Source organism: Mastigoproctus giganteus, chromosome 7, assembly GCF_048544385.1.
Source record: "Mastigoproctus giganteus isolate SK-2022 chromosome 7, ASM4854438v1, whole genome shotgun sequence".
NCBI classification, from domain to species: domain Eukaryota; kingdom Metazoa; phylum Arthropoda; class Arachnida; order Uropygi; family Thelyphonidae; genus Mastigoproctus; species Mastigoproctus giganteus.
Window position 1 is genome coordinate 153,914,149 of NC_143581.1, and position 27,256 is coordinate 153,941,404.

Consider the following 27,256-nt stretch of genomic DNA (forward strand, 5'->3'; position numbering starts at 1 on the left):
ATCAATCTTGACCCTAAGAAAGCCTCTGGTCCTGATGGTGTTCCACTTGTTCTCAAACCCGTGCTCCTGAACTTACTTCTGTTCTGTGTCACCTTTTTTTCAATTTCTTATTTCAAAGGTGCTTTTCCTTCTGTTTGGAAATTCGCTCATATCCAGCCAGTTCCTAAAATTGATAACAAATCCCTCCCATCCAATCATCTTCCCATTGCAATTACTTCTACTCTTTCTATAGTAATGGAGAAACCAATTAATTACCAACTCTTAATGTATCTAGAAACCTCCCATCTGATCAATGATTGCCTGTATAGATTCCGTCAAGCCAATCCACTGGTGATATTCTGGCTTATGTTACCCATCTATGGACAAATTCAATGGAAAAGTTTGGTGAAACTCAAGCAGTTGCTCTTGACATTTCAAAGGCTTTTGATCATATTTGGCATAAAGGTCTTCTAAATAAGCTTCCATCTTATGGTTTTTGAAGTGCTTTTTGTAATTGAGTATCCAGTTTTCCCTCTAACCGCTCACTGTGGGTGACAGTAGATGCCTCTCTGTCTTGTAACACCTCCACTAATGCTGGTGTTCTCCAAGGCTTAGTTCTTTCTCCCACTATTTTCCTCTTCTATATATTAATGACCTTCTTTCATTGACCAGGAATCTTATCCAGTTTGAGAAGCCCTGCCCTGCACAAACATCTGACTTCTCGAATATCCACTACCAATTCCTTAAATGCTGATCTCCAGGTAATTCTCCAGTGGGGCATAGATAACTTAGTTAATTTCAGTCAATCCTCCTAAAGCTCAGTCCTGTTTTATATCTCGCAAAAAGAATTCTTCTGCTCCTATGATTATATTTGATGAAACTCTGATATCTAGGCTAGATCAGCAGTTCTTAAACTGTGGATCGTAACAAACTTTGATAAACGTGAGTAAATTAAATATTTATTCTAGAACTATTAAAATTATTATACACTACAACCTTTTATTATACACTACAACCTTTCATTCTATATTTGTTTAGTTTATTGCAGAAATAAACATCTTCAAGCATTATTACACAAACAATTTCAATAATCATTCATATAATTAACTAAGATATGACACCAGACTCTAGTGTAAGATTTTTATATTCTAGTGACTAGAGTATAAAAAACCTAACTTAACCAGTACTGCCAGGGGTCACTAATAATTTTGTCTTATGAAAAGAGGTCACAGATAAAAAAGAGTTTAAGAACCTGTGGGCTAGATCATATATCTCTATCGAGGATTACCCTGACTCCTAATCTCTCTTGACATATGCATATTACCAATATTTCTACCTCTACATCCAAAACACTGAGTTTTCTCTTTCGCTCTTGGCATTACTTCCCCCCCCCCTCCAAACAACTGTTCTCTCTGTACAAACTGCAAAGCAGCCCTACCGTGGAACATCCTATGACTATTTGGGGGCACTGCCCCCAAAACCTCTCTCAGACTTTTAGATTCCATTCAGAAGACGACTGTTCAGTTAATTAATGACTCCCCTCTAACAGTCTCTCCACTCTTTGTCTCATTGATGTTGTTTCCACTGCTTGCCTTTTATATAGATACTTCCACGGGTACTGTTCTTCTGAATTGGCTACTATAATTCCCATGCTCTCTTTCAAAACATTCCGAACATGTGCCGCCAACATCCACTGACTGTCCAACTTCAAACTCACAGAACCAACTTTTCATCTTCCTTGTTTATTCATTCAACTGCCGTTTTCTGGAACCTTCCTTCATACATATTTCCTGAAAATTATAATCTACAGAAGTTCAAGTGTAATGTCAATAAATATCTTCTTTCAACTTCTCAACCCATACATGGTACTAAGTACTATAGATTTTAATACCTCGTGTTTGAGTTTCATAAAAAAAAAAAAAAAAAAATCTAGAACCAAAAATCTGCTTTTTAAAAAGCATCAAGGACAATCCTATAAACAGAATAAAAAGTGGCTAAGGTAAAGTAAAGAAAGCCACCACAAGACCCACGGCAAACTATGGGGAACTTACTGGACAAACTGTTTTACCACAGTTTCTCCTTGCATTCTCAGTAAACAGACTACGCGTGTTATCAGTAGCGACAGTATAAGTCAAGAAAGATATCGATTGACACATAGGCATAACAGACAACGTAATGATTAGTTTTTTCTCATTATTAAAAATACCATATTACTAATTTCTTTGTACGTTTTTAAGGTTATGTTTCCTAACCTTAAAAATCTCAATTTATCATTCTCGACTTCTATTGCTGCTACTGATGACACACGCAGTCTGTTTATCAAGAATGCAGGAACTATGGTAGCAGCAAACCAGTTTGTCCAGTAAGTTTCCCATAGTTTTCCCTGGTTCTCGTGTTGGCATTCTTCACCTTCACCTAAAAAAGTTTATACACGGGGGAGTATCAAAAAGTTCGTACCCTGCCCTAGATAAAACATCAGTAGGAAGATGCCATTTTTAATATAAGTTGTCTACATATTCGATAACTAACATGTGAAATTTCATTCTCACACGTGATCGTGTATGGGCAGATTTGTCCATCCTATGACTGTAAAAAAGTAGAAAACGGGAGTTCCAGTGCGGTTGTACAAGTGTCTTTGACGAGCCAAGAGAAGTTAGGCCATCAACATCCACAGACAGTGAGACGGCTGCAAAGGTTGAACAGCTGGTGCTGAGTGACAGACCTGTGACAATTCATTTCATCGAAAATGCAGTGGGAATTAGTTATGGGTCTGCCCACAGCATTTTACATGACCATCTGCATATGTCTAAGGTCTCCGTATGATGGGTTCCAAGATTGCGCCTTTGCAGAAGCAATGTTCTTGCCAACTGTTGCATTTGTGTAATGCGGACATTAAGAACCTTTTTGATCAGTTGGTAACAAATGATAAATGCTGGGTGTACCAGTATGATCCAGAGACTAAAGACATGTCAAAGCAGTGGAAGCACACCTCCTCCCCACCTCTCAAAAAGGCAAAGACCATTCCATCTGTGAAGAAGGTGATGTCTATGTTTTGGGACAGAAAAGGGGTTATCCTGACAGATTACCTATCTTGTGGTTCCATACTTACCAGAGAATACTACAGAAATCTTTTGAAAAAGTTATGACATGCCTTGAAGGTGAAAAGGTGTGGAATGTTAACCAAAGTGTCCGTCTTCTGTCAGATAGTGCACCAGCTCACATGGCCATTGCCACCACCAACTTTATTGCCCAGTGCAGCTTCGAACTACTGCAGCACCCACCCTATTCTCCTGACCTAGCACCATCAGACTCCTTGTTTTGAGAAATGAAGAAACCATTGCATGGATGCCGCTTTGATTCGTCTCAGTAAATTATCAATGAAGTGGAATCATGGTTTCAGGCAAAAAGTGTAGACTTCTATGATCAAGACACTAAACGACTGATCCACAGATGGGAGAAATGTGTTACTAAGCATGGAGAGTACATAGAAAAGGATTAAAGTTCCTGTGAAGTTTCACTTTTTTTAAGGCTATTATTTCCATGTAAGGGTACAGACTTTTTGATATCCCTCATAAAAAAGGCAAATCTGTAATAAACACTGAAGAAGTAACACAGAATGATTCAAGGTTAAACTTAGGGAGAGACCTCACTGCATCTTATCACTGCTCCTTTTAAAAATTTAATGAGTCATTTAAAAAAAAAATGCAAGTTATTCACAAAGGTTTTTTTTTTTTTTTTTTTTTTTTGGGAGATGAAAAAATTGAATCATTATTATGTGTAGATGATACTATACATTTTTGGCAGTACACGTCTCACAATCATGTTTGTTATGTAGAAGATTTTCTACACAAGATTAATTAATCATCAACATATTAATGTTTCATTATGTGAAGCAAAATCATAAGGCATACAGTTAAATTAAATTGAAAGAAATTTGTATTACTAAAGATAATCACAATTAGCTGTTGAAAACAGACTGAAGATATATTTATATATTTGTCATAGGTACATCACTTATCTTATGAAAGTTTGCTCACCAGACAATTAGACTGTGCGACAATGCAAGCAGTAAACAGTGAAGTCATGAGGAGAGCCACCATGAATACGTGTAAACATGTATAGTATTTTATTTACAGTGGCTCCAGAATGTTAGTTCAACTGATCTTTGGTACACTGTGATGATACAGAACTCCGTAAAAGAACCAAAAATATGTGTAATGTTATGTCTGTGAAGTGTTTGTGTCACCTGGAAAGCATGCCAATGTCCCTCTGCATCAAAAGGAAGTAGGCCACAACTAAGTGTGAATCGTGGTGGACCTCAGGTAGTACAATCACTGACCATACTTACCAGTAGGAAGTGTCAAATAAATGTTTGCCACTAATTACTGTCTCATGTCATTTCTGCTTCTTGTGCCTCAGCTACTACTTTCCTGTGACGTTTCCGGTTATGGGGTCCTATGCGATTCACATTCCTTTAGATGTTACCTACCTCCCCTAAACGTTTGTACCAATATTTTTTAGACACCCTGTATATAGGTAATTCAGCTAGAGAATAGTAGTCAGCTGTTTTATTTGTGTTTGTAATTAGTGCCAAAGCAATTCTGATCATAAGACATCAGGTTACTGCATCTTCCATATAAATAAAGGACAAAATCCCACACCCACTGGAGACAGTGCTCTACCAGTAGGTGCCAGCAAAAATCCTGCACATACTTAAAAATAAAAATAAAAAAAACACAAGTACAAGGAGATATAGAAAAAAACTTGGAAATTAATGATTGGGAAAAAAGTGTTAGGCTTAAATAAAGGGTATTTGGCCTATGTAGCAAAGTAAACTAGATTTAAATAGCCGTTCATATGTAGTAAAAATATTAATGTTACCACACAATGGAGCAAGAAGCTGTTTTAGTGAATATTTAATTGGCTGCAACATTAATTATATATGGTTAGGAATTAAAAATAAGAGGGGGTACCTAACATTTGTAAGAATAAAGCACATGCTCAAATATACTAGTATAAAATGATAACTTAGTTTTAAAACAGTATTTAAATATAAAAAAAATTCAAGGGTCTACTAATCCCAAGGAAGAGAGGTATGTCATTTAGATTACCTTTGTGAGAAAACTGCTCAAAAAGAGCCAGATTAAATAATAAGAAAAAAGTTATTGTACTTCTCGGAGAGTATAAATATGGTTGCTGAGTTTAACCTCTTTATGAAAGAGTCCTGGTTTTTTTTTTTTTTTTTTTGTTTTTTTAAGTATGAGATAAGAAACAAAAATTGAATTCTGACACACATATAGTGTCTATTATATTTCAGTTATTGTTTTGGAATTCGTGGGATAGAATAGCTAAAAACTGGTAAACTACAAACCTGCAAAAAGGCATTAGTAATATTGGCCACTGCTAGCCATACAAAACCATCACACATCTTGGAAAAAAAATAACTGCATTGAGTCATGCTAAAGTTATATAACTTCTGCAAGAAGTGTCAGGAATTGTTTAACAGAGTTTCTACAAACTGAAGCACTACACATTTCTTGAAGTGGAGGGATTTCAGAAGATGTAGGCTTAATCTGAATCAGAGATGAAGATTTTAACACTACTCTCCTTTGCAGTGTTTGAGAAGCAAGACTTACTTGTTAATTTTTTTTTTTTTAATGAAATTTACTTCTTTTTAACAAACTTGGTAAACTTATTAGCTTTCCATCTGTTGTGAAGTAACTGTTTCCTCTCAACTTAAACGAGAAGACTGAGCACTGAAATTAAATTATTTATACCTTTCTCTTTATATATAAAATGGACACAGTAAACTTGTTATTTTAAAAATAAAATTTCAATTAATCAAATCACTTACCTGTTCTTGTCCTCTGAAAATTCATTAATTTTGTACCCTGTACAAGCATGATGTTCACTCTCCAGAATTTTATTCCTTTATTGATATATATATAAAAAAAAGAGGAAAAGTAAATGATTGTTATTTTAACACTAACAAGAAGGGAAAAAAATGTAACCAGTGAAGAAAAGTATGAATAAATCAGGAAGTTTTAAACATAAAAACTATAAGGAAAGCTTTATGGAAGTTGCCATCTACAGGGTGTCTCAAAAATATTGGTACAAACGTTTAGGGGAGGTAGGCAACATCTAAAGGAATGTGAATCGCATAGGAACCCATAACCGGAAACGTCACCGTAAGTCAGTACACGGTGCTGTTCATCAGTTCAGGAGAGGGAAAATTTCTGGTTTACTCATTCAAGCAGTAGTCGTCGCACGAAGAGCATGCATCGATATATGAACTGTGAGCTGGCAGACATGCACCTAGTGTATGGATTAGTAGAGGGCCTACACTGTGTGCGCCCCCATGCGACACAACATCGCTTCGCAATAAATGTGTGGGCAGGTATGGCCGGTGACTGCTTAGTCGGCCCATCCCGCATGAACTCCGCTAAATATTGGATCTTTCTTGAACAAGTTCTACCAGGGTTACTTGACGATGTTCCAGCAAATGTGAGACATAACATTTGGTTTCAACATGAGAGGACACCTGCCCATTATGGAAGGTGTGTTTGTGACCATTTGAACAGGCATTTTGGGCATCGATGGATTGGCCGTGGTTGACCCGTTGCCTGGCCCACCTGATTTATCAAGCCTCGATTTCTTTCTGTGGGGGACCCTCAAATCTATTGTGTATGAATCGCCTGTGGAGACGGAAATGGATCTCGTGGCGAGACTCGTCTGCGCTGCTGCTACTGTCAAAGAAACTCCAGGTGTGTTCGACCGTGTCCGCCAATCCATGCTGCATCGGTGTCACGCATGCATTGCGTCTCATGGTGGAACCTTCGAGCATCTGTTGTAACATCATTAAATGCATCCATCTCGTACTCCATTGTTAATATTATGTCAAATAAATGTTTGCCACTAATTACTGTCTCGTGTCATTTCTGCTTCTTGTGCCTCTGCTACTACTTTCCCGTGAAGTTTCCGGTTATGGGATCCTATGCGATTCACATTCCTTTAGATGTTACCTACCTCCCCTAAACGTTTGTACCAATATTTTTTAGACACCCTGTATATAGGTAATTCAGCTAGAGAATAGTAGTCAGCTGTTTTATTTGTGTTTGTAATTAGTGCCAAAGCAATTCTGATCATAAGACATCAGGTTACTGCATCTTCCATATGAATAAATATTGTTTATTTATTCATATGTAAGGTTGAAACTAAGAGCATATAATAAGCCAAAGGATTGGAAACCATAGGACCTATCTCCGTGAAACAGGAGAAGAGAGAGAGAGAGAGGAAAACCATAAAAGTAAAATGGTAAAAAGAAATAGATCTTTTTGAGGTCATCTTCACTGTTAATTACGTATAAGGATGAGCACAAGAAGAATGGGGATTTCTGAAGGTATGGAAGCATTTTTGTGAACTGAAGAGCCTGTACTGGGTAAGTCACCAATGAAATTAACTTTGTCTAAGTGCCAGATTACAAAACATGATAGGAGAAAGACTAGTATTTAGTATGCTTGTAGTTTCACCACGCAACCCTGCTTGCAGTCAGTGAGATACGTTACATTGTGATAATGCAGACAGGTTGGCTGGCATGTAATACACCCTAATTTATTACTGGTTGGCAAATGGGGGTATGCCCTTACACAGGGTTGGTTAGTTGATTTGGGTATTTTACTGGCACATCAGCTTCTATGGCTATAGTGCACCCCTAACATGGGAAGACATGTGCAAATAACAGACCTCAGTTTGGTTTCCAGTGAACAAAATTTTCTCTTTCCACTTAACAAATGCAAATACCAAACAGCTCTTTTTACATGAAGTAGGGACTTCATTGAGCTAGGTTTCACCTATATCAAAGACAAGGGAGTCGTGAAACCACAATGTGTTGTATGCTCTGCCATTCCATGCAATGAGTCATTGAAAAAGAGTAAGCTCCAAGACCATACGAAACAGAAACAACCAACATTGTTGTCCATTGAATTTTACCATCACATTTTCAATGTTTAGAAGGGTTTATAAAGAAGCAGCGACTTACTAACAAGGATTCCAAAGCAGTTAATCAAAAGGATGCAGCAAAAGCATGCTTTGAAGTGGCTTACCTGACTGAAAAATCAAAAATGCCACACACAATAGAGGGACCACTCATCCAGCCAGCTGCTATTCACATCAACGAAATAACGTGTGGGTCTGACTAAGCACAAAAAGTGGCAGCAGTACCGTTAATAATACTGTTAGTTGCCGAAGTGAAATCATTGCTGGAGACATAAGGGCAGAACTTATTCGACGTATCATTCGGAGTGGTAAGTTTTCTAGTCAACTATTCTATAGAAACCACGGATTTCTCCAATGACTCGGAGTTGATGGTCTACGTCCATTATAAGTTATTAATTGTGTTATGTTAAGTGGTGATCACCCACTTAATATAACACAATTGAACAAGATCTTCTTTACTGCAAGCCTTTGAAAACAACCTGTAAAGGAATTGACATATTCCATGCTACTCATGCATTTTTTAGCGAAGGTTTAATGTGGGATTCCTGCATGGGGATTAACAGTGATGGTGCTCCCTCAATGCTGCATCAGTGTTCGGGCTTTATAGCTCATGCAAAGCAACAAACAACCCCAAAATTCTGTCAACACGCTGTATGATTCACCAAACTCTGGCCGTCAAAGGTCTTGTTCCTGAACTAGAGGAAGTCATGAAAAACGTCATTATAATAGTGAACTTAATCAAGGCAGGCGTTTTAAACGCGAGACTCTTCAGAACCTTGTGTTCCAAAACTGATTCATTACATAAGAACCTTGTTTTCTATGCGGAGACCCTTTGGCTCTCAAGAGGGAATGTTCTGAATTGCTTCTGGGAGCTGAGGACTGAAATTGAAATGTTTTTGGTTGAAAAGAAACATGCTCTCGTTGAAACAATTTTCAACATGAAGTGGAATAACTGAAGCTGATCTTAGTTATTTAGTTGATATTTTCTCCAACATGAATGCACTTAATCTGCAACTTCAAGGGAAAAAGAAAAATAGGATTTCTGCAAGTGAAAAAATAACAGTGTTTCAAGAAAAGCTCGAGTATTAGCTAAAAAAGGCAGCGCAACATAAAATTGCATCCTCTCCCCCATCCTTTCTTTGTTCTTGGATGCTGATGGGTTGATTTCAGTGAAATCAAGGATGATGTGGTGATCACTCACTTAACAAAACTATCTTTGTGTTTCAAGGAATACTTTCCTAAACTAGAAAGGTCTATATATCGGTGGTTTGTAAACCCATTTCTGTGTGACTTAACTGAAATCCCTGAGAGTGTTAATGGTTTTGCAGAGCAAATGATGGATCTTAGGTCAAGCAGTCAGTGCAAAATGTTATTTAAAGAAAAGAAGAACCATTGGGAGCCTTTCTGGTTAACAATTCACAATGAATATCCTGTGGTAGCCAGGGAGGCCGTGATGCAATTATTGCCGTTTCCAAGCACCTATATGTGTGAAGTAGGATTTTCCACCCTTGCCTTCATAAAGAGCACAAATGAAACTGTTTGCTGAACCCCATGAGGTGTACTCTGTCTCCAATTGCTCCCAATTTTGTGGAACTAGTAAATAAGATGAAGCAGTGGCATTATACTCATTACCTAGGACCTGGGTGATGAAATATTCATGGTGAATAATTACCAAATTTTTTGTGGCTGCTAAAATGTTTAGAGATGTTAAAATAAAGACATTGCATCAAATATATTGTTTGCTTCCTGTTTTTTACCAATCTCTCTTCCACTTGTCACATATGTTTTCTGTGCAGTTAGTGTTTTACCTACATTGGGTAAAAAGGACTTTCTGATAAGCAGTTTTGGGTAATAAAGGAAAAAGTTTGGGAAGCATTGGTTTATACAATGCCATCTCAACTAGGAGCTCCCTAGATTGTAACTTTCAAACCATATTTGGAGGGCTAGCAATATTTTCAAGACGTTTCTGAATTAAAAATGGAGAAAGCCTACTCAATGTCTGTTAAGGAGTGTAGTATTAGAAAACAAGAAGCAAGGTTTCAGTTTCTTCTTTTTTATATCTCTTTGCACTAGATACATTTAGTTCAACTTCTCTGTATAACAGATCTGAATCAAAAGATCTATAAACAGACTGCTTGTTGTAGTCTATTGTATACCTTTTAACCTTGGAAGAGTTATTTCTTCTCTCAGGTTTTTTGGCTCTATTGCAGGAAGGCAGAAGCAGTGCTGCTAGGTGGACAAGAAGTTGATAAAGTTGATTGATTAGCAAAATTATTTATAAATGTATTAAAAAAGATGAATTTCCTTTCTGGGTTCTTACTCATAAACTTCTCAAATAAAGAGCTGCTTTAAAGTAGTTCTTTACTTGAAAGAACTATTTTAATATTGTTGCTGCTGATCAAAAACACTGTATAGATCACAAAAAAAATTGCTTAGCCAAGAATATGCTTAGTACCTGGGGCCAGGGAACATCAGAAAAACTGGTGTCTTTGTGGTATAATATGTAAGTGGAATGAAAAGCCAGCTCAAGCATGTTACAGCCATGAATGCAGTGAATAAAATGGTCATCTACATGGCCAACTGGAGTGGACAGGAATATCAGAATGTCTTATGTAGAATTTTAATCATCCATTTACACGTCAAAGGCTGCAGGAACATGCATGTAGTAGCAGTAAAAATCTTAAGAGTTAAGAAGCCTCTAGCAGACAATGTTCATAATGTTTTAACATGGGAGATACCCAGTGAAATTATAGTTATGAAGAGCAAAAGGAATTGTTTAATTTTCATAAGGAGGATTACACTGGCAGTAGGCAACATTTGAGTTCCATTCTGAAATTCCTAATGAGTATGAACATTAGATGGGAAATGGTCAGGGATAGGGATACAGCATTAGATGTAAATAACTGTTTCATCCCTTTAAAAAGATATGGCCCAAGGCTATATGGAATTACAACAACAACAAAAAAAAAAAAAAAAAAATCAACGAAATTAGGATCAGAAAAGAAAGTTTCTTTGGTTGAGCACAGATTATCAAGAGACCTGTTCAATATAGAATGTATAAACTTGTGTATAATCAAAGTTACTTAAGGGGGAAGACACTAAGGCAGACTGTAATGGTAAGGAATTCTTCACATATAAAAACTAAAAAAGGAAAAATGCATCGTCTACTACAAAAGGGGAGTGGGACCATTACTGATAAGATTAAGCAGGTTAATAAGTCGAAGAGGCTCTTTGCATTGAAATTTTCATGGAAAACTTAAGGTAGAGGAGGCAGTTAGTCACTTAACAATTACTACTGAATACTATAATTTGTCCTTCATGGAGACTTAGTCAGCACAATACATTGCTGTCTGCATTTGTGTGGAGAGGTCTCAGTTCCATTCCTGTTGACAATTAAGGAACTTTTAAGATCCTCTTCAATTGAGATGTAGTTAGCCAATCTCAGGCAGAGGGAGTAGGGTTTTCACCATGAGTTATTCTGGTTTTTCAACTCAACCCACACAACGTTCTATAAATATAATACACACATGGTTATTAGTATGCGATTATGCACTTGGGGACCGTTAATACCAATATATATTTGATACTGTAACTTGATCAGCCAAGTATTTACTCCAGAACTGTCAATGTTAATACCACAGATGGCAAAATTCTCACAAGACAAGTATTACATTTTTAGTTTAAAATGTGAATAAATTTGGTATCCTGGTCATTTGTATACTGTGTGTTTATATTTAGCTGCTGTTTTTAAAAATTAACAGTGTTAAATGTAATTAGATATACTGCACTATTAATAAAGCTGGGTCAAGGGAAGATACATCATCATTATATGCAATGGTAACATAATGGAAGGAAACAAAGCTCATACAGCACCAGCCCCAAAAAAAAAGTTATTTAAACTACCCACTTGCAAGATCTCTATATGGAAATTTATTTCAGCCCTCAATTACTTTGGCTGATTGCAAATTGCTATATATCTAATGTCTTAGATATATAGCAATTTTCTTAAATTCATGTCTCTATATGTGTGCCTTCTGAGAAAAAGTAATGATACCATCAGCATTTAGTTCACCTTAACCCCTTTTAATGTGTAAATTTATCTTACCCACTTGAATTAGGTATCCATACAGACGGATGCCCAATTTCCAGAGATTATTACGGTAGAGCATCAGTTATACAGAATAACTGAGGTCAGACCTCTTCCGGATAGCTAAATTTTCTGGATAATCGAATGTAAAGTAAGATTAAATAAATTTAATCTTACCTTACGATTAAATTAAATAATTACGATTAATTAAATTAAAAAAAAAAATTATAAATCAATCTCGGAAAACAGAAACATCCATCCAGTCATTTTTATACAAAACAGGAAAATTAGAAAGATTTTTAAATGCTCTCGGTTTTTTCAACTTACTTATAACGAGCATGGACAATCTGTGTGCATCAGCAATAATTGTAACTTGCTCTTTGCCTTAAAATCTTCATTAGCTCTTAATTTTCAATTAAAATCCAATGCACAACATTGAGCCAGACACTGGTTCACCTAAACTTTGCTTCTGAAAAAACCACAAATAAAGTGCACTCTCTAAAGTGGCATTTTCAGGTTTCAACATCGTCTTTTTCCTGCTAGATCCTCCTTCACTGTCCATAATTACACAAATTCTGTTATAAAATTGGAATTTTTCCTCACATTAAACCCTTTGGAGAGATTTCCTAAATTTTCACCTTTTCTAATTCTATTAATAATTTCCACTTCATGTTGCAATGTTAAAACTATGCATTTTCTTTACATTCACATTTTACCGTAAAAAACTGAGAAAAATAATAAATCATGCAGTTTCAGGCCAATATTATTCTTATTGAATCTGGAGCTAAACTAATCTGAAATTCACTCATGGTTTCCAAGAAAACCCGATAATCTCTGTGATATTTTTCTAGAGATTTTTCTGAGGGTCACAACCAATAAACAATAAAAACAATTTGCAGTTTTCGGTTTATTGGACCTTTTTCTACAATCTGTTATAAACGGGTAGTAAACTCGATCTTTTGCTTATTAGAATCAAAATTCAATTTGCAAACGTGATCACTATAACTGGCGCTTACTGTACTACCATAAAAAAAAAAAAAAAAAAAAATCAGCCTTTCAAATTATTCCAGATAACTGACATTCTACTGTATTCACAAAACTCCAGTAAGTTCTTGGTAAGAATATCCTTTCGTGCCCCAACTAATCTTGTTGCTCTTCTTTGCACCCATTCCAGCAGACTGACATCATAATAAAATGAGGCTTCCAGATCTCCATTCAATATTTAAGATGTAATAAACTGCCATATATATATAAAGGGAAAATTGTCTTCTTGCTGGTAAAGTTGCTCAAATTTAGCAGACGATACAAAGATTGGCAGAGTGGTTAATGACAGTATGCTATTGCAACAAGATCTAGAAAAATTAGGCCGACGGGCTGAGAAATGATAGTTGAAGTTTAACATTGTCAAATGCAAGGTACTGCATATGGATAGCAGTAATCCCAGAGTAACATAACAACTGTGGGGTGCTACACGTAGGGTAGTGAAAAATGAAAGACCTAGAGGTAATTGTGCAATCAGATATAAAGTTCTCTGGGCAGGCAGACAGGACATCTCACGGGGTTTTGTCAATGATATACAGGAATTTTGCAAGCAGGGATAAGGAGGTGATTATCCCATTGCATAAGGCAATGGTCAGGACACATCTTGAGTACTGCATACAGTTCTGAAGACCTCATTTTAGAAAAGATGTAGAACTGCTGGAATGGGTACAGAGAAGGGAAACGAGAATTGGTAAAGGGAACAAAGGGATGCTCTTACCAAGAAACAGCTTCAGTTCTGGAAATTGCAGCATCCGGAGACTGGTGCCTGCAAGGTGACTGAGGAAGGAAGGTTGCAGAATAGATGTGCAAAAGTTTGTCTTTAGCCAGCAGGCAGCTGATTGCTGGAACAAACTTCCATCTGTTGTTTTGGAAGTGGATAACTTGAATTAATTCAAGGAAGAACTACACAAACTATTCAAAAGAATAGATGGGTAAAATAGGAAAGAGTTTTTTTTTTTTTTTTCCCCCTGATGCTGTATAAGCTTGCTTTCTTGCATCATTTGCCACTACCAAAACTAAATCTCTAGAACCTGTACAACACTGGTATCACATCTGAACAGAGATCTACACATTTATGGTTCAAAGAAAGCAACAGACTGTGTGAACTATACATTATTTGCATGTGATATATAAAGCCAGAAAAAGATACCTGTTTGTTATTTTATACCTAGATGATCATAAAGAAAACTTATTTTTCACAGTTTTTCTAATTAAATGAAAGAAAAAGTTTTAAAAAAAAAGAAAAATAATTCAAACTATAAAATGTTTGTTTGGAATACTAGTTCTTAATATAAATATTACAAATATTATATAAAAAAGTATTCAAACCTTTCAGTGAGTTTATTGGTTATTTGAATTTCTGTCTTAAGCATCTCTTTTGTTTTCAGAAGGTTCCAGTTAGCTGTACATAATTTTTGATCTTTCTCACTCAAAGCAACTTTTAGGTTCATATTTTCCTGAGAGAGACAATTCACTTTTTTTCTTAATAATTTCATCTGATTTTCCAAAACATTAACATATGAGATATGTTTCTGATGAGCTTGTTCACTAAACAAAAATAAATACATAAATAAATGAATTAGGAGCTGAGACACGGTACTGAGTCCATGAATTAACAAGCAGCTCAAATTTTGTCAATAAATTCATGTGTTAAAAAATGGTATAAGATCACAAATGATAAATCATAAAATAGAATAAGAAAAATAATTTCATACCCAACATATGGACATCAGTGCATTTCTTTAAGATTTAAATCATAAAGGTGTTAAATTAACCTGTACATAAGTAGTGTATCTTAAATTCCAAAAGAATACAAATGGCTGTAATGTATAAAAATACACATGCAAACAATAGCCCCTTCATTATTGTTTCTAGGCAAAATCAACACAAACAAGGTTATACTATTAAATTGTCAACTTGATATTCAGTTTCACAGCAGGTACTACATACACTAAGGTCAGTAAATCACAAATTTGGATGAGTTTAATGATACTCAGAATGTGATCTATAGTGGTATCCATGGTATAATCACACCTTAAGCAATCTAATGAAGTGACTGTAACAACCAAATTATTCCCTGGATCTGATCTAATGTATACATTAGATCATATGTTATAACTCATTCAAAACCTGGTTTCAGCTTAACTGGCAATCTTTCTGCCTAAAAGCAACTCGCATTCATTTAACATTGTTATTGGTCCAAAGAAACCACACTTATAGTGTGTGCCTATTAAGTATTTTGATCAAGGCATCAAAGGCAGATATTCTGGGATATCAGAGACATGGTGTCACACAGATATAAGCAGTGTAGAATTGGAACTTGGGGAGTACAATGTATACAGAAAAGATAGACAGGGTAGGGAGGGTAGGGAGGAGACGTTATGCCATTACTTAAGAAACACAAATCTAAAGAAGTGCATCCAGTTGACATGGGTGGAGTGCAATGCTAGGTCTGTTTGGTGTAACATAAACACTGGGAAAGGGAAAATGAGAGTAGGAGAGTGTTATATGCTTAATGACTATGATGAGTGCGACGAATAGTTTTGCAGAGAAATAGTATGGTCGAGTAAATCAGAAGGTCTTGTAATAGGAGATTTTAACTTTCCAGATATTGACTGGAACTTGTGGGTTAGTCAATCGCACGCTAGCAAGATTTTTGTGGATTTATTGGAGGATTGTTTTCTATAGCAACATGTTCGAGGGTCAACCAGAGAGAGTAACACTCTTGATATAATTATCAGCAGTGATTATTCATGCATTAAGAATTTGCAGATAAAGCAATAGGTTACAGTGATCACATTGTACTGATGTGGGATTTACTTAAAGATGTAACTACCCTCAAGGGTAAAGTGAAGGGTTTTTGCTTTCATAAAAGGTAACTACAGTGGTCTCAGACAGTTTTTAAATTCTATACAGTCGGATCAACTGATGATGTTACCAACGGTGAATTCTAAATGGGAAGCCTTCGGGGACTTAATCTTGGAGGCTACTAGGCTTTTCATACCAACTAAGAAAAATGCATGGGATGCATATAAATTATCAGGTGACACAAAACATTACGACAGATATAAGCTAGTCTGTAATCAAGTCACAAAGGAGGTTAGGCAGGCAAAGGCAGACTACGAGGAATATTTGACAAAGGATGCAAAGAAAAACAGCAAAGAGATCTTTACTTACGTAAACTCTAGAAGGAAGGGGATGAATCAGATTGGTCCACTTAACATAGATGGTTTGACTATTGATGATCGTGCTCAAGTGGCTGATAGACTGAATGAGTATTTTGCATCTACATTCACACGAGGAGTTATTCAAGGAGGGAAATGCCAGAAGTTTATCAAACTCTAACAGGGAGCTAAGTGATTTTGTAATAACTGAGAGCAAAGTGGAGGAGAAATTGTTGAAGTTAAACATAAAAAAGGCACCGGGGGGGGGGGGGGGGGGGGATGGAATCTATCCAGTTAAATTAAAGGAGGCAGTGAGGGAAGTTAGCAAATCCTGAGCCATAATTATGAGAGCATCCTTAGATTCAGGGGAGGTCTCCATGGACTGGAGATGTGCAAATATATCCCCAATTCAGAAAGGGGGTTCAAAGGGTGGCACAAATAATTATAGATATGTTAGTTTAACAGATCTATAATTATTTAATATTAAAGAGGTGATACAGGATCACCTAGAGAAGACTGCAGTAATAGTTCAGACACAGCATGGGTTTGGTAAGGGGAAGTCTTGTCTGACAAATTTGATTGGATATTATAATGTGGATGCAAAAAATAATTTGAACATCACACTTGGTTTTCAGGAAAGTTTTTGATACTGTTGCACATGGAAGACTGCTGTACAAATTGGAGCGGTATGGCATTAATAGCAAATTGCTGCAATGGATAAAGGGATGGTTGAGTGGGAGATGGCATAGAGTGGTAATAAATGGACACTGCTCTACGTGGACTAATGTTATTAGCGGAGTCCCTCAGATTTCGGTGCTGGTTCCATTGTTGTTTTGTGTATTTATCAATGAAGTTATATCATGCTTAATGTCGAAGTTTGCAGATGATACAAAGGTTGGCAGGGTTGTTAATAACACTAAAAAAATGCAAAGTACTGAATATGGGTAGCAGTAACCCAAGAGAAAGGTATCAACTGTGTGGTTCTAGGCTGAACTAGACAAAGAATGAAAAAGACCTGCAGGTAATCGTGCAGTCAGATACGAAGTCCTCTAAGCAGTGCAGATGGGCTGCCAGAGCAGGTCATGGAGTTTTGTCAATGATATATAGGAATTTTGTTAGCAGAAACAAGGAGGTGATTATCCCTTTGTATAAGGCTATGGTCAGGCCACACCTTGAGTGCTGCATACAGATCTGGAGGCCTCAATTTAGGAAGGATGTAGAGTTGCTAGAACAAGTACAGAGAAGGGCAACAAGATTGGTGAGAGGAACTAAGGGGTGTGTTTATGAAGAAAGGCTTAAGTTCTGCAAGTTGCAGCATCTGGAGACTAGATGCTGCAACTTGCAGCATCTGGAGACTAGACATCTGCGAGGTGATCTGATGGAGGTGTATAAGCCTTGAATGGTTTGAGCAGGCTGAATGCTGACAGCATACTTCTGCTTGCTCAGACTAAGAACCTGAGTGGGCCATACATTCAAATTGAGGAAAGGCAGTTGTAGAATAGATGTGCAGAAGTTTGCCTTTAGACAGCGGGTAGTTGATTGGTGGAACAGACTTCCATCTGTTGTTGTGGAAGTTGATAGCTTAAATAAATTTTAGGCTGAACTAGACAAAGATTTGGAGTGACTGGATAGTATTTTAATTATAATGATTATTACTTAATGTCTAGAAATTACCCATATATTACAAAAATAATTTTCATAAAAATGCAAGGATATCTGTTTAAAATGAAACTGTGTTTAGAAGTTTAAAAACAATGCAAATTTTAATTTTGAAATTTTATGCAGTTAAGCATGAGGAAGTTACTATTCTGTTAGTAGTGGGGCTAGGCCCAGCAAACCAGTCAGGCATTCATTTACTGATCCTTATTATTGTTTTAATTTCAGGCAAGCATTATATGCTTTACCAAAAAATACATTTTAGTTGTAGAGTATTATTTCTAGTTTCAACCTTTCAAGTACATGCCAAGAATTCTTTCCAAACAACGGGTGCCTAGTAAGGCACCCGTTGTTTGGAAAGAATTCTTGCCAATCCCCCCCATATGGGGGGGAATTGGCTTGTGTGCATTCAGTTTGGCCGCAAACTGGATGAACCTGACAATGGCACAAAGATGCATAATTTTAAACATGATGAAATCAATATCCTAGACCTTGTTTTTTCTCTGACAAGGTGTGGTTTCATTTATGCAAACACTGTCTGTTTATGTAAGCACCCAAAATAAACAAATCTGGAGTTTGGATTTCTGTGAATCCTTACACATAGTTAAAATCAGTCATGTATTGTTAGGACAGAATTTTTTAATGGAAAAAAAAAAATAATAATAATAATACACTGAGCACACCACAAGATTGTCTTATCTGTTGCTTTGTTGGAAGAGGATGAAATATTTTGCTGATTCCAACAAGATGGTACCATCTGCCTATTGTTTGACTGACTTACCTGTGCCTCCAAAGATAACACTTTTGGAACTGCATCATTTTTAGGTTGGGGACAATCTGTTATATTATAGTAAGGTGCAGAGCCAAGCATCAGGCTGCACTACAAGAAAAACGAAATCGACCATTCAAGTTTTCAAAACAGCATAATTTTTACTGACTCCCGTAGTTCCATGATGGCAATACAAAATATCAGTTCTAACAAACATCCACTACAACAGCAGATCCAATACAAAATATCAAAACTCCTTGAACAACATCGTAACATTAGATTTTGCTGGATCCCAAGCCATGTCGGAATACATGGCAACGAACAAGCAGACAGAGCTGCTAAAGAAACCAAGAACAATATTTCTGCATCAGAATATATCTCTTACTCTGACTACAAACACGTTATTGATCGCAGTGGGAAACATCACTGGCAGCAGCAATGGCAAGTACTTACCACTAACAAATTGCATCAGATTAAAATATTACTCCAGCCATGGAAATCCAGCATTCAGAAAAATAGGCGCGATGAAGTGATACTTGCTAGGTTAAGGATAGGACACACGTATTTCAGTCACTCTTATCTTTTGCGAGGAGAAGATCCCCCCCTATGCCCTATCTGTCACACACAACAAACAGTAGAACACGTACTGATTACTTGTCCAGCTTTTGCAGATGATCGCCGAAACTCCTTCAAAGAGCTAAACAAATATCACCCTCTCACTCTCAAAACCATACTGGAAGATAGAAAAAATATAGCAGATGTTTTTCAGTTCCTCAAGAAAATAAATTACTATAATCAAATATAAAACTAAGTATTATCTATTACTCTTGGAAATTATTAGCAGCAATATACCAATTAGAACAAAACCGATAAATTAAATCTTACAGGCGCATTTTAGCCACAGTAGCTCTTGCGCCAAGAACTCTTAAATCAAATCAAATCAAAAACTACAAGAAAATACAATCTGAAAAGGAAAATGGAGGGCAGTGGGTTACCTCCCCCACACACACATTTCTGTGGCTATGAGGGACACCTAGTGGAGGACATGGCTGTGTTCAGTTTTGGGGCTTTGGTAGGAGAATTGCCTGAAAGGTAGCCTGAGGGAGGATGTTGATAGAGCTTGTTGCGGATTTCTAGAGTGCGCAACATTCTCATGCAGCCAGTGCTAGTGGGGAGGGGAAAAAGGGTTTCTAGTGTGGGGTTGCCTACTGTATTTCTCTAAATGTGAGGTAAGCCTATATGGCTAATTAGTTGGTGGCTAAAGAGAAGGGAGATTTGTTCTGGTATGGTGAGGAGGTGCCGAACAGAATGCAAAGTGGGAGATAATAGTAGATAGCTGCACAAAGAAGAAAGGGTAATTTCAGTGTGTTGTGAGCCATTCCCTCTTGCTATAGGAATAGCAGAGGAGGGGATTGTTTGTTAAGGAGAGGAATGGTGGGTGGCTACATGCCAGGTGAGTTGTGGCTTCAGAGGGTGAGTATTTATGCTGTGACTTTAGTCACAGCGTAAACCTAAACACTGAAGAAGTGATGTTGGAATGACAGATTTGTGGCCTTATGCCAGTTTTATATATAAACTGGCCAGTCCAAATTTGGTGGAGGGGGGTTAATAGAAAATAAGAGACAGAGGCTGAGGAATATCTGCCAGTGTGAGCTGTGTGGTACCATGGAGCACCAGAATGTGCATGTCTAACAGTTAATGCTTGGGCATTAACTCTTAGATATGAGTATGGGTGCCTAGCATGAACCACAGTAAGATCTTGTAGTCAGTGAATGTGAGTGTGGTGAGTTCTTTCTTTCTTTCTCTCTCTCTCTCTCTCTCTCTCTCTCTCTCTTTCTCTCTCTCTCTCAGGTGTAACTCAGAAACAATTTGTTTTTTTTTTTTTTGGCTGGTGCAGCAAAAGCCTCAGGCTTCCTTGCACCATATGGCTAATTATAATAATAATACAGTTGGTACATTAATCTGGAATTACTACTACCCATGTGAAGTAAGCTGCCCAGGGGAGAGGTGGTACCCTCCACCATCACCCCCCCCCCCAAGGCGCCATGACCAACAACTGGCAGGACACCATCAATAATACAGTGGATTCCGGTTATTTGGGCCACCGGTTAATCGGGACAGCGGTTTATTTGGGGCAAATCTTAAAAAACAAAAACCAATCGAGAAAATAGCCAGGGTTTACTTCGCTTAATTGGGACAAAATGCCGTTTAATCGGTGCAGGAGACCTCAGTACTGGAGATTACCCTACAATTGTCTCCGACCGTACCACGTAGTTCGGTCGGATTTTTGGAGGTCACAACCGTAAAACAATAAAAACAATTAGCAGTCACCTGTTTATTGGGCTTTTCTGTTAGTGCAATCTATCATAAACGGACAGTAAACTCGATCTTATTGAATTTGCAATAATACCGGCAGCTGGAATTCTGTGGGTTATTATGGTAAAATGTGTTTACACTTCCATGGAATCTTCAATCATATAAAAAAAATAATTTTCAGAATCTTCTCTTCATTCCTATTTTTAGAGCTTCCTAATTTGTTACTCCGTTCTCACTTGCCCATGTTGTGTTACTTGCAATTTGTGTGTGCCCTCTTCTTTGTTATTGATTGCTTATCTTTTTACTGTTTTAAATTTCAGCCCCCACCAACAAATGTCAGTGAACAGAAATGTCAACTAGTTTAGTTAGTATGTACATATTACAGTACGTATTAATTATTCCGATTATCACGTATATTCTTCCGATTTTCACGTATCATTTAATTTTTTAATTGGTAAGGTAATAAAGGGTAAATTTGTGCTTAATATATCTTTACTTTTATAGTCTGTGGATAATATTCCTCCTATTTTCGCTAATTAGAATCGCTGTTTAATAGAATTAAAATTCAATTCACAAACGTGATCATAATGACCGGCGCCTACTGCACATCGTATATAGTGAACGGTACTTTACTATTTTGAGTTCGTCGTAACGTGATTTGATTGTACAGTGAACTAATTGTAAAGGGGGGGGGGGTAAATTGTATTTTTAACTATTTACGTGAAACTTCGGATAATTGGGGCAGCCGCTTAATCGGGCCAAAATGCACTAGTCCCGATGTGTCCCAAATAACCGGAATTGACTGTATTTTAAATGCCAATTTCAAACCTGTAGAAGGAGACAACACCCACGAACAACAACAGATATGCCAGGCCAATGACGCCTACCAGTCCCCGCAGGTAGAGGATCCATTTACTCACCTAGAACTCCAAACTGCCATAAACAAAATTAGAAACAAAAGAACCCCTGGACTCAACATGCTGGAGCCAGAACTGGTCAAGAAGGTGGCCGAATTTACCCCCGACCTGCTCTTGGAACTGTACAATCACTCTCTCCACTCTGGCACGTTCCCCTTTTATTGGAAAGTTGCTAGCCTAAAATTAATCCTCAAAAATCCAACTAAACAGCCACACATACCAGAATCCTACAGACCAATTGCACTCCTCTCTGTGCTGAGTAAAGTGCTAGAACAACTGCTCAAACCGAGAATTGAAATACACTACTCTACAGTAAATCTTTCTGCAAACGGGCAATATGGCTTCAAGTCAGGAAAATCCACTCTGGACCCACTGGAGCGAATCCTGAACATGGCAGAAAACTGTTTACAGAAATATTTACTTCTCACCTCTATCGACTTTGCGGGGGCGTTCGATGCCCTTTGGTAGCTGAGCGTCCTCGCAAGACTCAGGGCAGCTCATCTGCCGATAAATCTCTACAGCTGCATAAAAAGCTACCTAAGCGAAAGAAGGGTCTTAGTTCAGGTCCCCTACCGCAAGGTCGAGTGCCAAGTACACCGGTGATGCCCGCAGGGCTCTGTGTTGGGTCCCCTCCTGTGGAACTATGTGTTGGATGAGTTTCTCCACCTTGACCAAGAGGATGTACAAGCTCTGGCATATGCTGACGACCTTTCCCTGGTCCTAACCGCAGACTCAAGAGATCAATTGGAAATTCATGCAAACACAGCGCTAACCAAACTCTGAGAATGGACAGAAAGGCACCGTCTCACAATTTCACCCACCAAAACTCAATCCATCTTACTGAAGGGTTACCTAACCCCAACTACACCACCACAGATTAGAATCCAAGACAGAACCATCAAGCTAGTTACTGAATTGAAATACTTGGGAGTTATCTTGGATCGGAACCGGTCATTCACTCCACACCTAAAGTACATGCAGAATAAGATTAAAAATTATGCAGCCATGCTCGCCAGAGTTACACGCCGAGACTGGGGGCTGAAACGGCAGACACTGGCGATTCTCTATAAAGCAGCTATCATCCCAGTAATCACATATGTGTCTGGCGCATGGTTCCACAAGGCCTCAACCGTGGTAAATCGCCAACGGCTCGAAATTATACATAGACCCATCTTATTGACCCTCACCCAAGCATGCAAAACATTGTCGACCCACGCACTGCAAGTGATTACAGGGGCTCTCTCCCCCTTGACCTTGAGGTCACCCGAACAGGCATGCTGCAGCAGCTTGGACAGGGAACGGTTACAACATATCTGGACCACACAACAGATCCGACAAGCAACTGGAAAGCCGAGAAGAACAAGCTTAAAATCTACCTGCAATCAATCTGGCAACAGCACTGGACAAACTCTGACAAAGGGGAAGTCACGCAAAAGTTCCTTCCAAATCTCGAGCAAGTGTACCCTATATTTCCGACATGGTTTTGCCCAGGACTGCATGTCACCTACCTCCTTACGGGACATGGAGCGATTAATCACAAGCTTCATCTCCTTAGAATCACAGACAACCCTGCATGTGCTTGTGGCTCCCCCCCGAGACCTGGGATCACCAGATGCACGAGTGCAAACTGTAGGATGATTTACGTGCCCAGCTGATCACACAAGTGCGTTGCAACCCTGAAGACCAGGAGCACTACCTGCTGGAGGATGGGACAAACTACAAAGCCTTAACTGAATTTGCTCAAAGCCTATAACGCTAGACGACTAACCCTTCCACTGCCTGCAAACCACGAACAATAAGGACAAATTTAGTACTCCACGCACCCCGAACCTGAAAGCTCCATGATCAGGTGGAAACTTATAATTCCATCAATACCAGATTACTGGGGTAGGACCATTAAATATCCCAACTCATCACCAATTATAATCAAACGGAACACGTATCACAGGGAGAGTATGGGGGAGAACCTCTCAGTTTTCCTCTCGTTGATTACGCTGGATATCATGGCAGAACTGAAACTCACCTCAACCATACTCAATTACTTTCCGCCGCAAATTGACTCATGAACAGGACATGGCTCCCAAGGGCAACCTCCAAAGGAAAGAGCAAGCCCAGCCTCTGTGCACAACATACCACCCAAACTTGCATTCTGCTTGACAGCTCCATTCTCCCAAACGACAACGGAATCCACCCTAATGGCAAATAAATCCTACTCTTCCAAATATCCATGGACAGAACATGGTTCCCATGATTGATCGACTACTCAAATTGCTGCATTAACTGCACTGTATTGGCTTGGACTTATTGATCCTACATTTCCAGCATCAAATGGACCTAGACTTGCATCTAGAATACTCAATCCTGACCTTCAGATGGAGTATGCACCAAAAACGGCAAGCAGCCCTCTATACATTTTCCTATGGATGCCAAAATATGATTTAACTCGATGGGTCCCAGTTCCAATGAGCGACCTCCAAATTGACGGCAAAACTTGGCGCACACAGACATCAGAGAAGAGGAGTTAAATCCTAGAAGAGACTCAATCCTACTGGTCTATACCAAATGCCACATGGACATATCGCAGTCTCTGCATGCAGCGCCGTATTGGCAACCTGAGCCAGCTCTCTTGTCTGGCTCACCTTTTCCACCCCTCCCCGCCGGGTGGGGGAGTGTGACGGTTCTACCGTCCCCCCATATTCCACCCCCATTCTTACTCTCTGGTGGGGCATGGGCATGCCCCACTGTAAACTGGAGCTGTCTTCTCTATCGGCTCCATGTCTCTGCCTTTCCCTCCCAGTCTTCAATCTACTCCCCCCACTCTACCTGCACGCAAGCGAATGCCCCACACAATCTAAATTAAACTATCTAAAATCACCTTCGCCCGCTACTTTTGGCCTCTCATTCCTAGCGCCTCCCTTCCACGCAAGTGCATAAAGGGTGTGTGTGTGTGTGTGTGTGTGTGTGTATATATATATATATACTATCATTAAATGTTATTAAATAAAGTTAAATTATAATGAAATGAATAAATAATTAAGCATTCATTAGAGGCAGCGACATGCAATTCCTCCATATGAAGCTGAAATACATCCAATATTTTAAATTAAATAAAATAAAACATAAGCCAGTAGTATGGCAAAAACTGTAGAGCGAAAATTAACATAAAAATAACCCAAATAAACAATCAAACATAAAGAAAGAATAGATATAAATAGTAGCCCAGAAACCCTAGTATAATTTTGATCTTTAAATCCAATTAACAAAAACTATACAAAATTTAGGATAATGCCAATTAGTTATTAATTTAGCGGTACCCCCCCGAGAGGTACCAGTTCCGAAAGACGTGAAATATCACCAAAAGAGGGTTAAAGGAACTACCAAACGATAACAAAATCAAAATAAACTAAAATAAAATAGAATAGACTGACCATCATGCCCCATATCGACAGGGGACCACGAGGCCAATAATGGTCATGGAATCGCTGCATTTCAATCGTCATACAAAACATCGCAAAGGCGGAAATATCGAAGAACCAAACCACCCTTCCATTCTCCGATAGATCAACCAATGCAGAGGATTTGCATGGCGGTGGTCCTTATGCAGCGAAAATAAAATATAAAACAGACAGCACTCTAAAGCAGAGCCACACCACTGACATACTGTAAGCTGAATCAGCTTATATTGAAGAAAAAAGGAAAATAGATGGCGGCACAGGCGTTGCTAAATTAGCATATCGACCCATTACTATTGAATTATATTAAATGTTGACGAAAGTTAAATTATATTAAAAAATTAAAATAATTAAGCATTCATTAGAGGCAGCAACTTGCAATTCCTCCATATGAAGCCGAAATATATACTATCATTAAATGTTATTAAATAAAGTTAAATTATAATGAAATGAATAAATAATTAAGCATTCATTAGAGGCAGCGACATGCAATTCCTCCATATGAAGCTGAAATACATCCAATATTTTAAATTAAATAAAATAAAACATAAGCCAGTAGTATGGCAAAAACTGTAGAGCGAAAATTAACATAAAAATAACCCAAATAAACAATCAAACATAAAGAAAGAATAGATATAAATAGTAGCCCAGAAACCCTAGTATAATTTTGATCTTTAAATCCAATTAACAAAAACTATACAAAATTTAGGATAATGCCAATTAGTTATTAATTTAGCGGTACCCCCCCGAGAGGTACCAGTTCCGAAAGACGTGAAATATCACCAAAAGAGGGTTAAAGGAACTACCAAACGATAACAAAATCAAAATAAACTAAAATAAAATAGAATAGACTGACCATCATGCCCCATATCGACAGGGGACCACGAGGCCAATAATGGTCATGGAATCGCTGCATTTCAATCGTCATACAAAACATCGCAAAGGCGGAAATATCGAAGAACCAAACCACCCTTCCATTCTCCGATAGATCAACCAATGCAGAGGATTTGCATGGCGGTGGTCCTTATGCAGCGAAAATAAAATATAAAACAGACAGCACTCTAAAGCAGAGCCACACCACTGACATACTGTAAGCTGAATCAGCTTATATTGAAGAAAAAAGGAAAATAGATGGCGGCACAGGCGTTGCTAAATTAGCATATCGACCCATTACTATTGAATTATATTAAATGTTGACGAAAGTTAAATTATATTAAAAAATTAAAATAATTAAGCATTCATTAGAGGCAGCAACTTGCAATTCCTCCATATGAAGCCGAAATATATACTATCATTAAATGTTATTAAATAAAGTTAAATTATAATGAAATGAATAAATAATTAAGCATTCATTAGAGGCAGCGACATGCAATTCCTCCATATGAAGCTGAAATACATCCAATATTTTAAATTAAATAAAATAAAACATAAGCCAGTAGTATGGCAAAAACTGTAGAGCGAAAATTAACATAAAAATAACCCAAATAAACAATCAAACATAAAGAAAGAATAGATATAAATAGTAGCCCAGAAACCCTAGTATAATTTTGATCTTTAAATCCAATTAACAAAAACTATACAAAATTTAGGATAATGCCAATTAGTTATTAATTTAGCGGTACCCCCCCGAGAGGTACCAGTTCCGAAAGACGTGAAATATCACCAAAAGAGGGTTAAAGGAACTACCAAACGATAACAAAATCAAAATAAACTAAAATAAAATAGAATAGACTGACCATCATGCCCCATATCGACAGGGGACCACGAGGCCAATAATGGTCATGGAATCGCTGCATTTCAATCGTCATACAAAACATCGCAAAGGCGGAAATATCGAAGAACCAAACCACCCTTCCATTCTCCGATAGATCAACCAATGC

The 27,256-nt window shown here is 37.8% G+C and overlaps 1 protein-coding gene across 1 annotated transcript in view; it reads right to left on the bottom strand.

The window, feature by feature from the left end:
• LOC150083269 (uncharacterized) overlaps positions 1 to 27,256 on the bottom strand; it is a 215,629-nt gene that overhangs the window by 35,300 nt on the left and 153,073 nt on the right. The window contains exons 12-13 of the mRNA XM_090377141.1: positions 14,432 to 14,650; positions 5,834 to 5,908 (exon numbers count right to left, since the gene is read on the bottom strand). Of these exons, the coding sequence (XP_090233267.1) occupies positions 5,834 to 5,908; positions 14,432 to 14,650 (294 nt within the window). The remainder of the gene's footprint in view (positions 1 to 5,833; positions 5,909 to 14,431; positions 14,651 to 27,256) is intronic.